The sequence below is a fragment of the Triturus cristatus genome, chromosome 3_1 (assembly GCF_964204655.1).
Source record: "Triturus cristatus chromosome 3_1, aTriCri1.1, whole genome shotgun sequence".
In the NCBI taxonomy this organism is placed as follows: domain Eukaryota; kingdom Metazoa; phylum Chordata; class Amphibia; order Caudata; family Salamandridae; genus Triturus; species Triturus cristatus.
In genome coordinates, this window is record NC_140583.1 from 479,282,150 (window position 1) to 479,297,911 (window position 15,762).

Sequence of the window (15,762 nt, forward strand, 5' to 3'; positions counted from 1 at the left end):
CCCGGGTCTCCCGATAAATATGGTGCCTTACTCGCGTGGGAGGCCCAAGTACACGCGGCATAAAAGGGCCCAAAACGGATTGAGGCAACATCAAAATTGCCTAACTCAAAACGACCTGGTTTCTCAAGGGGGGGGGTCACCTGGGTTTTTGGCCCCGTGCTCGGCGGCCATCTAGGGAAACCTACCAAACCCACACATTTCTGAAAACTAGACACCTGGGGGATTTCAAGGAGGTATGGCTAGCGTGGATCCCAAAAAGTTTCCTTACCCAGAATCCCCTGCAAATCTCAAATATAGCTGAAAAAATCACTTTTATCACACATTTTTGTGTGGGAAATTTGTGGCATCACCAGGCTGACACAAATTTCCTACCACCCAGCATTCCCCTGGGTCTCCCCCAAAAATTGGTGCCTCACTCGTGTGGGAGGTCCAAGTACCTGCGACAGGCAAGGGCCCAAAATGTATTGAGGCAACATCGAAATTGCCTATCTCAAAACAACCTGGTTTTGCAAGGGGGGGTCACCTGGGTTTTTGGCCCCGTGCTCGGCGGCCATCTAGGGAAACCTACCAAACCCACACATTTTTGAAAACTAGACACCCAGGGGATTTCAGGGAGGTATGGCTTGTGTGGATCCCCAATGTTTCCTTACCCAGAATCCCCTGCAAACCTCAAATTTAGCTGAAAAAATCACTTTGTTCACACATTTTTGTGTGGGAAAGTTGTGGCATCACGGGGCTGACACAAATTTCCTACCACCCAGCATTCCCCCAGGTCTCCTGATAAAAATGGTGCCTCATTCATGTGGGAGGCCCGAGTACCCGCGACAGGCAAGGGCCCAAAATGTATATAGGTGACATCAAAATTGCTTATCACAAAACAACATGGTTTTGCAAGGGGGGTCACCTGGGTTTTTGGCCCTGTGCTCGGTAGCCATCTAGGGAATCCACGCAAGCCATACCTCCCTGGAATCCCCCAGGTGTCTAGTTTTCAGAAATGTGTGAGTTTGGTAGGTTTCCCTAGATGGCCGCCGAGCCCGGGGCCAAAAACTCATGGGACCCCCCTTGAAAACCAGTTTGGTTTGTGATAGGTAATTTTGATGTCGCCTGACTAGGTTTTGGGCCATTGCCTGTCGCGGGTACTTGACCCACCCACGCGAGTGAGGTACCAATTTTATCGGGAGACCTGGAGGAATGCTGTGTAGAAGGAAATTTGAGGATCCACGCAGATTCCAGAACTTTCCCACAACAGAAATGTGAGGAAAATGTGGGATTTTTAAAAAAATGTTTAGGTTTGCATGGGATTCTGGGTAGCAGAACCTGGTGAGAGCCAGACAAGTCACCCCATCCTGGATTCCCCTTGGTGTCTAGTTTAAAAAAATGTACAGGCTTGCTAGGTTTCCCTACGTGCCACCTGCGTTAGGGCCCAAAATCCACAGGTAGGCACATTGCTAAAAAGGAATTCGGAGCCTGGTGGGCTTTCTGCCACCCTGGGGAGGAATCGGGGGAGGAGGGTTCGCCCCGATATGACCCCAAGGGGGGCAGAAAGACTGTGGCTATTTTTTGTGGGGGTGGGGGCATTGGTATGGCCATTTTGCGCAGCCCCCACCCCCACGCATAAAAAAAGCCTGCGTAATTGCTGGCGCCTAGTGGGCTTTCTGCCTCCCCAGGGGGCAGATCAGGGGCCACTGCCCTCATCTGCCCTCCCGGGGGGGGGCAGTAAGACTGGAATTTCTCTGGGGGTGGGGTGGGGGTATTGTCATGCCCATTTTGGGCAGCCCCTACACGAATAAAAAAAAAATCCCTGGTTTCTAGTGGGCTTTCTGCCCCCCGGGGGGCCAGATTGGGGGCTACAGCTCCCATCTGCCTCCCGGGGGCAAAACTACTGTCATTTTTGTGGGGGGGGGGTGATAGGGGCATTGGCATGCCTGTTTCGGGCAGCCCACACCCTAAAAGAAAATCAGCAAAAAAAAATCCCTGGCGTTTAGTGGGCTTTCTGCCCCCCCGGGGGAGCAGATTGAGGGCTCCTGGCTGTAATGATTGCGGGTGGGTGGGGGTATGGGGATGCCCATTTTGGGCAGCCCCCATCCTTATTTTTATATCCTAAAAAAAATCCCTGGTAGTGGGCTTTTTGCCCCCCAGGGGGCGGGCAAAAAGACTAAATTGTGCCAAACGTAATTGGGGGAGCATAGGCCCTTGCCCAAGGGGCCCTTCCCCCCTCCCTGGTGTCTAGTGGGTGGATCCCTGCTTGGGGTTCACCCTCCTGGGGGGCAGAAAGACTGGAATTTCTCTGGGGGTGGGGTGGGGTGGGGGTATTGTCATGCCCATTTTGGGCAGCCCCTACACGAATAAAAAAAAATCCCTGGTTTCTAGTGGGCTTTCTGCCCCCCGGGGGGCCAGATTGGGGGCTACAGCTCCCATCTGCCTCCCGCGAGGCAGAAATACGTTCATTTTTGTTGGGGTGTGATGGGGCATTGGCATACCCGTTTCGGGCAGTCCACACCCTAAAAAAAATATCTGCAAAAAAAAATCCCTGGCGTTTAGTGGGCTTTCTGCCCCCACCCCCTGGAGGGCAGATTGGGGGCTACTGCCCCCATCTGCCCCACAGTGGGGGCAGAAAGGCTGTAATGGTGGCAGGGGGTGGCGGCATTGGCATGCCAATTTTGGGCAGGCCCCACCCTATAACAAATTGTGCACAAAAAAAATCCCTGGTATTTAGTGGGTTTTCTGCCCCCCGGGGGCAGATTGGGGGCTAATATTTGCTCAAATTTGCAAAAATAATTGCGCAAAAAAAATACATTGGCGTTTAGTGGGTTTTCTGCCCCCCCGAAGAGGCAGATTAGGGGCCAATGCCCCATCTGCCCCCCGCGGGGGGGCAGAAAGGCTGTAATGGTGGCGGGTGGGTGGGAGCATAGGTATGCCCATTTTGGGAAGCCCCCATCCTTATTTTTATATCCTAAAAAAAATCCCTGGTGTCTTGTTGGCTTTTTGCCCCCCCAGGGGGGCAAAAAGACTAAATTGTGCCAAACGTAATTGGGGGAGCAAAGGCCTTTGCCCAAGGGGCCACTCCCCCCCTCCCTGGTGTCTACTGGGTGGATCCCTGCTTGGGGATCGCCCTCCTGGGGTGATCCTCAAGCAGGGATCCACTGGGGAGGGATACCACTGGAAAGGGGAGATTCCCCCCTTTCCAACGATACCTCTCCCATCTTTCTACGTGCTCAGGGGGCTGAGATAGCCCCCCTGAGCACGCAGAAAGGGAAACTGAAATGAGCCTCTTGGCTCATTTCAGTTTCAATTTCACTGAAATGAAGTCAGCGCGACGTGCGCTCCGATCGTCATTTCAGGGAAACCAGGGGGGGGCCTCGGAAGCTGGGGGATTTCCGGGGCCATGTGTTATGACGGCCGGGAGCCGTCATGAGCACACGCCCACTCTGTCTCATGACGGCTCCTGGCCGTCATGAGCACAGAAGGGGTTAATAAGGGCAACCCTAAATGAAAGCATCAAGTAATGACATAATGGCATAAGGAAAAAGAAAGTTGTCAGCCATCAGAGTCTTTAGTAGAAACACTCTGACGATGGGTCGAGCAGCGTAAAGCCACGCAAGCAGCATCGTTTGTCTGCTCCCAAGGTAGACTCTCTACCTAACTAAAACACAAACATAATATCATCTGCCGTCGACTCCTGTGGCTCCTCCTTTGGAAATTTCAATAGCTCTGGTAAAACTGGATACTTCAGTACCCCTTCTCATTCAGATAACACCTAATCTCTTCTCGTCCTTGGCCATTCCTCTCCTCACATGTTACTGCAATTCCCTTTGCCAACTATTCTTTCTCATGCTTTGCTATCTATTAACAAAAACTCCTTTGTTTTAAATAATGAGGCTTATCCAACCCTGCAATAGAAACAGCCCAGCAGCGTACATTCCATGCTTGAAGTTTAAACGTGAATTTTAAATCATAAAGTGATCAGCAACTCAACACATTTTTTCTTAAGGCCTAGTTTGCAAAGTTACCAGGTGCACAGGGTTACAGAATATGCGCACCCTTCTAAAATAAATGCAACTGTTCAAGGCACAAATAAATGCAATGAATTATAAATGTCTCGGTGTAAATGCATTTGCACATGAGTAATTCGAATTACACGTATAAATTTTAAACATTAGTTGTACACGTCTTAATTACATATTTCAAATTGTGACATTTCAGGTTATTACCTACTGGTTATATTAATACATAAAGTGTCACGTAACGTTATTAATCACATTCTAAATACATATATTTCAAGCAAAACACTCTTTAATATAAACTGCTCTACCCTCTTTACAACATTAGTTACAATCGAATATATTTGAGTGCTGACATTCATGAGTATGATGCACTCCTACATTATCTCCAGATGGGATCAAGATCACACTTCTTTAGGGGGGAAGTGTTAGACCTGTCAGCCCTTTGGGTGGTCCCTCCTCATCATTATTTATTTTGTCCCACTTTTGCCTCAAACCCTGTTTGAATGTTTCCTTTTTGGGAACCACCAGACTTTTTAGTGTTGATGCAGATTCAGGGAGCCATTTTATCTACCCCTGGAACTTCTGTCTGAGGGCCTGGAGCACAAAATGGTGGCCACCTGTGACATCACCAGCACCCGCTGGAACCTACTAGCACCTTCCAGAACATTCCAAAACCCTGTGACAGTTGGAGGTGGTTTAGAATGTTGGGAAGCTAAGACAGAGAGTTGGCAGTTGGAGTTGGCAGTTGGCACCTGACTGGTGAAGAGTGAGCAGCAGAAACCTGAAGGAGGAAGGAGTGAGGCAGCAGGGGTGGAAACTTGTGCCTGGAGTGGGGTCCATAAACCCACCCTTGATACTAGTCCCTACTGACTGAGTCCAGCCTGAAGCCCTGTGTGGGAAGAAGCAAGAAAAGTCATCCTAAGGACCTGGACAGCAGGAACAGGCCTTAGAATCCAAGAACAGCAAGATCCTGACCTGGATACTGGTTTCCCTGGAGTCCGACGTCGAGAAGCCTGAGACCTGGAGCCCGAGGTGGAGAAGCGGCGCTGACTGGAAAAGCAGACGTCGTACCCGGAGCCGCCAGAGGTCGAGAGAGGGCGCCGACGGAGGTCGTAGAGAGTACCAGAGGTCGAGGAGGAAGTCACCCGAGGTCGAGTGAGCGGCGTCGACGGGGGAGTGAAGTCCGCCCTCCGGAGTCGCCGGAGACCGAGGTGAAGCGTGCCGGAGGTCGGGAGTGGAGATCGCACTCCGGAGTCGCCGGAACCTGAGAGAATCGTGCCGGAGGTCGGGAGTGGAGGTCGCACTCCGGAGTCGCCGGAACCTGAGGAGAAGAGCACCGGAGGTAGGGAGTGGAGATCGCACTCCGGAGCCGCCGGAAGTCGACATCGAGCCAAGGCCGGCCGACGTCATCGAAACTGAGGCCGCCATCGGACCGGAGCCGCCCGAAGTCGACATCGAGCCAAGACTGCCCGACGCCATCGAATCGGAGGTCGAGATCGAGCCGAGGCCGCCGACACCGAACCGGAGCCGCCTACCGGCGTCGTCAAGAACTGACATTGTGCCGAGGCCGCCGACATCGAACCGGAACCGCCTCACGGCGTCGACACGACTCCAGCGGCGTCGGAGCTTCAGAAAAAGGGCAGTAAGTGGAATAGAGGGCGCCTAAGGCCCTGTGGAATCCTAAGAGACTACTCTAGGGGTTAGAGAGGTGCTGGAACCAGCTTGACTGTGCCAGGGGTGAGCTGAGACTAATTCAGAGGGGTTGTGTAGAGTGAGAGAGCCAGGTCTCTAGTATCCCCCCCTTGATCTACCTCAGTTTAGGCCTCAGCCTTGTCCAAGCCAGGGAGTAGACACCCTCAAGCCATCGACCTAACCACAAGCTGTGCCTGGGCCAAATCAGCCCATAGTAATCTCAAATGTGATCTGATTCCATAAGTGTCACTGTCAGCTTTTAATTATTTATTGAGAGCACTGTATTTATTGTATTTAACCTATTTATTGCTTCACTGTATTTATTGTTCCACAGTATTTATTGTCGCACAATATTTATTGGTTTGCAGTATTTATTGCCTCAGAATATTTAATTGCCTGTATGTTTTGCACTTATATTTATGCCTTAATTATTTATGATCACCCCTATTTATTGAACCATTAAGCCAGTATTTATTTGACGTACCCTTCCACAGAAAAAGCCTTGTATATGGTGATTGTTTTGTTATTATCTATTTAATCAGCAACTAAGAGAAAAAGAAGATAAAGAGAAATATTTTCATAATTTTTACGGTGTAGAGTCGTTTTTCGAACGGATGCACGCATGGTTATTGTATGGGTATGACGTATGCTTAGCACGGTGCCTGTTTCCTGACCACTTGAGCCAAGCTACCACTGTGTATGTCTGGAGAGACCCCGTTACCACTACCCTTTCCGGTGTGGGAGCGGGAGTAATTTCCAACATTAATTGGTGTTCAGTGGTGGGATAGAGCTGTGCCTACGTATACTCAACAATAACTGTGGGTAGTCCATAGGCCTACACCGGGAGTTTTCTCAAAGCGGCCTTCCTAATTGTGAGTTTTTGTTTTTCCAAATTTACTCTGGTGGTGGGAGGAGGTATTATATAAGGTACCCCCCTGCATAGTTACTGCAAATAACTGTCCTCTGACCTGAGTGGGCAAGATGGAGTTTGTACTGGAGAATTTAGAAACGTACACTGTGGCCCAACTCAGGGAGTTTTGCCAGCGGGAGGGGGTGTATTGTCCCCCAGGAGCAAAGAAGGGTGCACTCCAAACCAGCTTAAGGGCTTGGGGGGAGGCACGCCGAGAAAGCAAGGCTGAGGAGGAGGACAGGGATAGAGAGCCCGACAGTGAGGGAGCTGGTTTGTACCAACCTGAGGTGGGGAACCTGTCAGCGGGGCCCAGGACACTTTCCAGGAAGGGCAGCAGTGCCTCTAGCGGTGGCTTGTCTGAAGTGGAGTTAACAGACCGGAGGGAGAAAAGACAGCTCACATGGGACTTAGCAAGGCTGGAGAAAGAGAAGGAGGAACAGAGGATGGCTCATGAGATAAGGCTGAAAGAGATAGATCTTCAGATCCTGAGAATCGGGGCACACCCTGTACCTAACGGTGGCAGCGAAGAACGAGAGTACACCAGGGAACCCAAACCCTACCTACCAAAGGACATAGTAGCTAGCTATGGGGTGGGTGACGATATCGCCAAGTGGCTAGCGGCCTATGAGGTCTCGTTAAGGGCCCATGGGGTTCCAGAGAAGTACTGGGGAGGGGGATTGTGCAAGTACATGCCTCCAGCTGGTAGGGATGCATTATTGGCCCTCGAGGAGGATGAGCAGACCCACTACCCCACCATGAAACTGGCGCTCATAAGAAAGTTTGGACTAACACCCGAAAAGTACAGACAGAAGTTCAGGGGTAGTCACAAACTGGGCACACAGAATTGGGTGGACTTCCTGGACAATGCAAAGAAGGCACTAGAGGGTTGGATTCAGGGCAGTGAAGTGAGGAACTACGAGGGGTTGTTTGATCTAGTACTGAAGGAACACCTGCTCGAGAAATGTTTCCCTGAACTGCGTCAACACCTGGTGGATAGCAAGCTGACCAGTCCCCGGAAGCTTGCTGAGGAGGCGGACATTTGGGCTAGTACCCGGGTGTCCACAAGGGGGACTGGAGGGGATACTCAAAAGGCCGGACAGGGCGCCCCTCAGAAGAAAGAGGGAGGGGAAAAGAAAAAGGAGTTCTCCAAAGGCCCCCAAAATAACTTCCAAGGGAAGGGAACAGGATTCACCCCTAGGGCTAACCCACCCAGAAACCCTAATCCTGGCCAGAGTCAGCAGCCAAGGGTTGTCCATTGCTACGAGTGCGGTGGCGTTGGACACTATAAGGGAGATCCGAAGTGCCTGAAACGACCACCCCCTCCCATTGGAGGAAAGACCCCCGGAGTAGCTAGTGCAGTGCTCGGGGAGGAGATGCCCTTAACTAAGGGAAGGGAGTGGGCGGGTGTCACTTTAGTGTCCCTGGGAGAACGGGAGATGGTTCCTAAGATCCAGGTGCCCGCAAATACCGTAAAGTATGGGCAGTGGGTCACCATCAACGGCCAAAGAGGGGAGGCTCTGAGAGACACAGGAGCCAGTATGACTATGATACGTAGCCAACTGGTGTCTCCAGAGCAGGTACTTCCCGATGTACTCCACCCAGCCGCGATGGCTGACGGCAGAACAGGCCACTATCCGGTGGCCGAGGTTCCCTTTGAATGGGGGGGGGGTTGCAGGTTCACTTCGAGTTGCCGTAAGCCCTGCCGTGCCAGTCGATTGTCTACTGGGGAATGACATGGAGCACAACGCTTGGAAGGAGGTGGAATACCGGACTCATACTGAGATGCTGGGTACACCTGACTGGGCCTGTGTGAGCACAAGGTCCGCGACTACCCGGAGAGGGAGTTCGTTTCGGCTGGAGCCTGGAACAAAGGCCCAGCCAGCTGCCAGTCAAGGGAAGAACCGAGGACAGGAGGAGCCTGCCTCGGCGTCCACACCCCGTAGGACGGATAGGCCACCGGAGGTGGTGGACCAGGAGTCTGCGGTGGGGGACGTTACCAAACTGGAGGACCTACCCATCCCGGCCGAGTGGCACGTGGAGGGAGGCCCGTCCAGGGAGGAATTCTGCCAGGGCCAGAGGGAGTGCCCTACCCTTGAGGGGCTGAGGCGACAGGCCGAAGCCCAGGCAGCAGGGAACGTTGAAGGGAACTACAGTGTTTACTGGGAGGATGGCCTCCTCTACAGTGAACCCAAGGCACCCCTACATGGATCGTCACGAGCCTTGGTAGTCCCTCAACGTTATCGAGCCTTCCTTCTGGAGTTGGCTCACGAGATCCCCTTGGCAGGACACTTGGGGCAAGACAAGACCTTCGCCCGTCTTGTCCCACACTTTTATTGGCCTCAAATGAAAGTGTCGTCCGATACCTACTGCCGGACATGTGTGTCTTGCCAAGCCAGTGGGAAAACAGGGGTGAAGCTTCAAGCTCCCCTGGAACCACTTCCTGTCGTGAGCACCCCCTTTGAAAGGGTGGGCATCGACATTGTGGGTCCGTTAGATCCGCCAACGTCAGCTGGTCACAGGTTTATCCTGGTTCTGGTGGATCATGCCACACGGTACCCAGAGGCAATACCTCTGAGGACCATAACAGCACCTGTTGTGGCTAGGGCCCTGATGGGAATCTTTACCCGAGTGGGTTTTCCCAAGGAAGTTGTGTCCGACAGGGGGACCAACTTCATGTCAGCGTACATGCGGGCGATGTGGAAGGAGTGTGGAGTGACCTACCGGTTCACAACTCCTTACCACCCCCAGACCAATGGTCTGGTGGAGAGGTTTAACAAAACCTTGAAAGGCATGATCAGAAGTCTGCCTGAAAGCCTGCGGAGGAAATGGGACGTCCTCCTACCCTGTCTATTGTTTTCCTACAGGGAAGTGCCACAGAAGGGAGTGGGCTTCAGCCCCTTCGAGCTTCTGTACGGGCACCCTGTACGTGGACCTCTCAACCTGGTGAGAGACGGATGGGAAAGAACTCCCAGAAAGCTTCCCCAGGACGTGGTGAGCTACATGCTGGCCTTCCGGAGCCAAATGGCTAAGTTGTGGAAGCAAGCTTCTGACAACTTGGAAGCCAGCCAAGCAGTGATGAAGGCGTGGTATGACCACAACGCTCACTCGGTGGAGTTGGAGCCTGGCCAGAAGGTGTGGGTGATCGAACCAGGAGAGCTTAGCGCCCTCCAGGATCGCTGGTCAGGACCCTTTGAGGTGTTGGAGAAGAAGGGTAAGGCTACCTACTTGGTGGATCTTAAGACCCCTCGTCAGCCCCTACGGGTGCTGCACGCCAACCGCCTCAAACCCCACCACGAGAGGCCCGAAGTCATCTTGATGATGGTGACTGACGGAGGAGAGGACGTGGAAAGCGAGCCTCTTCCCGATTTGTTTGCGTCTCAAGAGAAGGATGGGTCGGTGGAGGGAGTGATTCTCTCCCCATCTCTAACTCCTGAACAGCAGGAGGACTGTCGCCAGGTCCTGGGGCAGTACTCTTCGTTGTTCTCCCTTGTCCCGGGTAGGACTCACCTGTGCGTCCATGACGTGGACACAGGAGACAGCCCACCTGTGAAGTCCAAGATCTACCGGATGTCAGACAAGGTGAAGGCCAGCATTCATAGTGAAGTCACTAAGATGCTGGAGCTAGGAGTGATCGAACCTTCTAGGAGCCCCTGGTCCAGTCCGGTGGTACTAGTACCAAAAGCTGCACCACCGGGTGCCCAACCAGAACTGAGGTTCTGTGTGGACTACCGGGGACTGAATTCAGTGACCAAAACTGATGCTCATCCGATCCCTAGGGCGGATGAATTGATTGACCGGCTGGGAGCTGCCCAATATCTGAGTACCTTTGACCTTACCTCTGGGTACTGGCAGATCTCTTTGACTGATGGAGCAAGGGAAAGGTCAGCCTTCTCCACGCCCAATGGCCACTACCAGTTCTGTGTGATGCCCTTTGGGCTCAAGAACGCACCTGCCACGTTTCAGCGCCTGGTAAACCAGATCCTCACCGGAATGGAGAGTTTCTCTGCTGCTTATCTGGATGACATAGCCGTCTTCAGTAACAGCTGGGAGGATCACTTGCGTCACCTGCAAGCTGTTCTCCAGGCCCTGAGACAAGCTGGATTGACGATCAAGGCCAGCAAGTGCCAGATCGGGCAGGGGTCGGTAGTGTACCTTGGACACTTGGTGGGTAGGGGAGCGGTGCAACCCCTCCAGGCGAAGATCGAGGCCATCATGGCCTGGGAACCCCCCAAGACACAGACTGAGGTCCGAGCTTTTCTGGGCCTCACGGGATACTACCGCCGCTTCGTGAAGGGATACGGTACCATCGTAGCCCCCCTCACGGAGCTCACGTCCAAGAAACAACCTCGACGGGTAGTCTGGACGGAGGCTTGTCAGCAGGCCTTTGTGAGATTGAAGAAAGCCATGTGCGAGGCCCCGGTCTTAAGGGCCCCAGACTTTTCCAAGGAGTTCATTGTCCAGACGGATGCATCAGAACATGGCATTGGGGCAGTGTTATCGCAACTCAATGAAGAGGGTCTGGATCAACCCGTGGTCTTCCTATCCCGGAGACTACTTCCCAGGGAACAGAAGTGGAGTGCAATAGAGCGTGAAGCCTTTGCAGTGGTATGGGCTCTGAAGAAGTTGCGGCCATACCTGTTTGGCTCGCACTTCCTGGTTCAGACCGACCACAGACCCCTTCGTTGGCTGATGCAAATGAAGGGGGAGAATCCCAAGTTGTTGAGGTGGTCTATTTCCCTACAGGGAATGGACTTTCAGGTGGAACATCGGCCTGGGGTGGACCACGCCAATGCAGACGGTCTCTCAAGGTATTTCCGCCTTAGTGATGAGAACTCCCAAGGGGTTGGGTAGCTCTCCCCACTTTCAGCTGGGGGGGACGCGTGTTAGACCTGTCAGCCCTTTGGGTGGTCCCTCCTCATCATTATTTATTTTGTCCCACTTTTGCCTCAAACCCTGTTTGAATTTTTCCTTTTTGGGAACCACCAGACTTTTTAGTGTTGATGCAGATTCAGGGAGCCATTTTATCTACCCCTGGAACTTCTGTCTGAGGGCCTGGAGCACAAAATGGTGGCCACCTGTGACATCACCAGCACCCACTGGAACCTACTAGCACCTTCCAGAACATTCCAGAACCCTGTGACAGTTGGAGGCGGTTTAGAATGTTGGGAAGCTAAGACAGAGAGTTGGCAGTTGGAGTTGGCAGTTGGCACCTGACTGGTGAAGAGTGAGCAGCAGAAACCTGAAGGAGTAAGGAGTGAGGCAGCAGGGGTGGAAACTTGTGCCTGGAGTGGGGTCCATAAACCCACCCTTGATACTAGTCCCTACTGACTGAGCCCAGCCTGAAGCCCTGTGTGGGAAGAAGCAAGAAAAGTCATCCTAAGGACCTGGACAGCAGGAACAGGCCTTAGAATCCAAGAACAGCAAGATCCTGACCTGGATACTGGTTTCCCTGGAGTCCGACGTCGAGAAGCCTGAGACCTGGAGCCCGAGGTGGAGAAGCGGCGCTGACTGGAAAAGCAGACGTCGTACCCGGAGCCGCTGGAGGTCGAGAGAGGGCGCCGACGGAGGTCGTAGAGAGTACCAGAGGTCGAGGAGGAAGTCACCCGAGGTCGAGTGAGCGGCGTCGACGGGGGAGTGAAGTCCGCCCTCCGGAGTCGCCGGAGACCGAGGTGAAGCGTGCCGGAGGTCGGGAGTGGAGATCGCACTCCGGAGTCGCCGGAACCTGAGAGAATCGTGCCGGAGGTCGGGAGTGGAGGTCGCACTCCGGAGTCGCCGGAACCTGAGGAGAAGAGCACCGGAGGTCGGGAGTGGAGATCGCACTCCGGAGCCGCCGGAAGTCGACATCGAGCCAAGGCCGGCCGACGTCATCGAAACTGAGGTCGCCATCGGACCGGAGCCGCCCGAAGTCAACATCGAGCCAAGACTGCCCGACGCCATCGAATCGGAGGTCGAGATCGAGCCGAGGCCGCCGACACCGAACCGGAGCCGCCTACCGGCGTCGTCAAGAACTGACATTGTGCCGAGGCCGCCGACATCAAACCGGAACCGCCTCACGGCGTCGACACGACTCCAGCGGCGTCGGAGCTTCAGAAAAAGGGCAGTAAGTGGAATAGAGGGCGCCTAAGGCCCTGTGGAATCCTAAGAGACTACTCTAGGGGTTAGAGAGGTGCTGGAACCAGCTTGACTGTGCCAGGGGTGAGCTGAGACTAATTCAGAGGGGTTGTGTAGAGTGAGAGAGCCAGGTCTCTAGTATCCCCCCCTTGATCTACCTCAGTTTAGGCCTCAGCCTTGTCCAAGCCAGGGAGTAGACACCCTCAAGCCATCCACCTAACCACAAGCTGTGCCTGGGCCAAATCAGCCCATAGTAATCTCAAATGTGATCTGATTCCATAAGTGTCACTGTCAGCTTTTAATTATTTATTGAGAGCACTGTATTTATTGTATTTAACCTATTTATTGCTTCACTGTATTTATTGTTCCACAGTATTTATTGTCGCACAATATTTATTGGTTTGCAGTATTTATTGCCTCAGAATATTTAATTGCCTGTATGTTTTGCACTTATATTTATGCCTTAATTATTTATGATCACCCCTATTTATTGAACCATTAAGCCAGTATTTATTTGACGTACCCTTCCACAGAAAAAGCCTTGTATATGGTGATTGTTTTGTTATTATCTATTTAATCAGCAACTAAGAGAAAAAGAAGATAAAGAGAAATATTTTCATAATTTTTACGGTGTAGAGTCGTTTTTGGAACGGATGCACGCATGGTTATTGTATGGGTATGACGTATGCTTAGCACGGTGCCTGTTTCCTGACCACTTGAGCCAAGCTACCACTGTGTATGTCTGGAGAGACCCCGTTACCACTACCCTTTCCGGTGTGGGAGCGGGAGTAATTTCCAACAGGAAGGTATTATTGTCAGTCCAATTTTGTGATTTCACTAGATTGATCTTGGAAAAACGGTTTAACGGGCACAAAAAAGATAAAAAGCTATTTTTTAAAAACTGGTGCTAAAAATGCCAATCTCTGATCACTTGGCAAGAGATGCCTTTTAGACATGAAAGAGAAAGTGGGTCAGTATTAAGAGCCAACAGTTGGATGTAGTGGTAATATATTAGTGGAAAGATCATCAGGTCTCTTAGGGGGTCATTTAGAGCTGGCGGATGGTACATCAGAGGACACATGCAGTGGCTTCTATCATCCAAGTAGGGGTCCATTGGTCCTATATAGAGAACTCAGCCTGCTAGGCAAGGAATTCTGTGCTGTTAAGGAGGTCAATGCCATCGAGTTTTTCTTTACAAAACTGCTGATTTACTGAGCAGATGTCTTAAATAAAAAGTCTGCTCAGCACACTTGAAGCAAGAGTTAAACAAAGGGCCCAGATGAACAGGAGATTTTCTCCCCGCAAGGTGGGTCCATTCTACATGTTTCCTGCCTCTGTCTACCATAGCTTGCATGGAGGACCCGGGCAGGGAAACTCAGTGCACCTCATGAGAACATCCTTTGTTTGTTCTTCTTGTTTTAAACAGTTGCCGTGACCAAGATCAAATTATAGCACAATACTCAGATTTTATTGTGTCTATACTCTTTAATCACTATTTTTTGACAGTCTTTCCCCTCTAAGTCAGAATACAATCCTAAGGTTCTTTTCCTAATGAGTTGCTGATTTAAAGTGTATTTCATGTCATTAGTTACATGTGGCTAACACACATACACACAGACCCACACACAGTGGAGAAATGAATACAGAAGGTCTAATGCAGGCATTGGTCCATCTCCCACCTTAATTGGCAAACTGTCTTCTTATACAGGTTTCTATCTAGCAATGTACTTACTAAATACTGCAATATGATGGAAAATTTTATTGCCAGAACTGACAGGTCTTCTGTCTTTTTAAAACTCAAAAAGCAATGCAGTGCATGTTAAACTACTTTACATGAAAGTACATACAAAGTATGTGTGGTGTAGTTGTAACCATTCTGAATTCATTTTCTAGCCAGATTTAAGAATATTGATGGCCATGACAAACGACATGAGCAGGGAAGTGACATAACCAGTCAGGAGTCTTCCATAAGGTCGTCAACACCTAGAAAGAATGGCAGTGTTGTGAATTTTGAATCTCCGGGAAGCAGAAGCAGTAGGATACAGACCATCACTCAATCTGCACCATGTGCTGAAACTACCCGACCAGTGAATGTCATACCAAGTCCCACTATTCCTGGAATCCAAAAACAGAGACCCGACCATGTTCCGAACAGGTAAGAATTTTTGTATATTAAGGTCAGTGGGTTTTATGCGTATCATGGGCTGAGACGAGGAGCACAGTGAAAACATGTTAAGCCAGTGACCATGATAAACAATGCACTTAATAACAATGTAAACAACTCTGCACCAAACCGCTCCCTACACAATCCATTGCTTACCATGATCTTTCAAAGAACACAAAAACAACACCTTGCATTAATCAATTTTGAGGACACGCACCCAAGGTACACAGTCAAGGTCATACATTTTTATAGTCCCCATTTGTGGCTAAATCTGAATGGCAACCTATGGATTATCCAGACAGTTCTACTCTGTTCTGTGAAATCAGCAGGCTGACAAACAAACAACCTCAGGCAGAGTCAGCAGATTTAAAATGACAGGGAAAACGCCTACTTTATTATATTTGAAAAAGGAAAAAGGGCTCTTGAATTTGTGGATAAGATCAGATTAAAAATGTCCTACCATAATAACAATTACTTCTGCCACTGGTAGCAGTGTTAATTCTTCATTAATATAATTCTATTAATTATTCAAAATAGTTATTTATTTACATTTTTAATATATATTTTACATCTATATTTTACATCCTTATTTTGTCTAAATTACTCCTTCACTTGGTATTGTGTAAATATCTAGGTTTCATTGTGATATTTGAACCCACTTTGACTTCCATGTTGCAGGGGTGCAAGACAAAAAGTCACACATTGTCCACTTGGACCTGTGTTGGATACTTATAATTTGATTACACTGCTACACTAATTTAAAAAAAACAGTCAACTACTACATTTATCCTGTACTGTGTTTGACAGTCCACTACATGTTTAGGGGTAGGGCTCATGCACTGGGAGAATGTAGGAAACTCCCAGTGGCCAGAGGTCAAAAT

General features: G+C 50.7%; 1 protein-coding gene across 1 annotated transcript in view; it reads left to right on the forward strand.

The window, feature by feature from the left end:
• Window positions 1-15,762, forward strand: part of TMC3 (transmembrane channel like 3) — a 530,883-nt gene that overhangs the window by 494,229 nt on the left and 20,892 nt on the right. Inside the window, exon 21 of the mRNA XM_085646348.1 lies at window positions 14,611-14,872. Coding sequence (XP_085502474.1) covers window positions 14,611-14,872 — 262 coding nt within the window. The remainder of the gene's footprint in view (window positions 1-14,610; window positions 14,873-15,762) is intronic.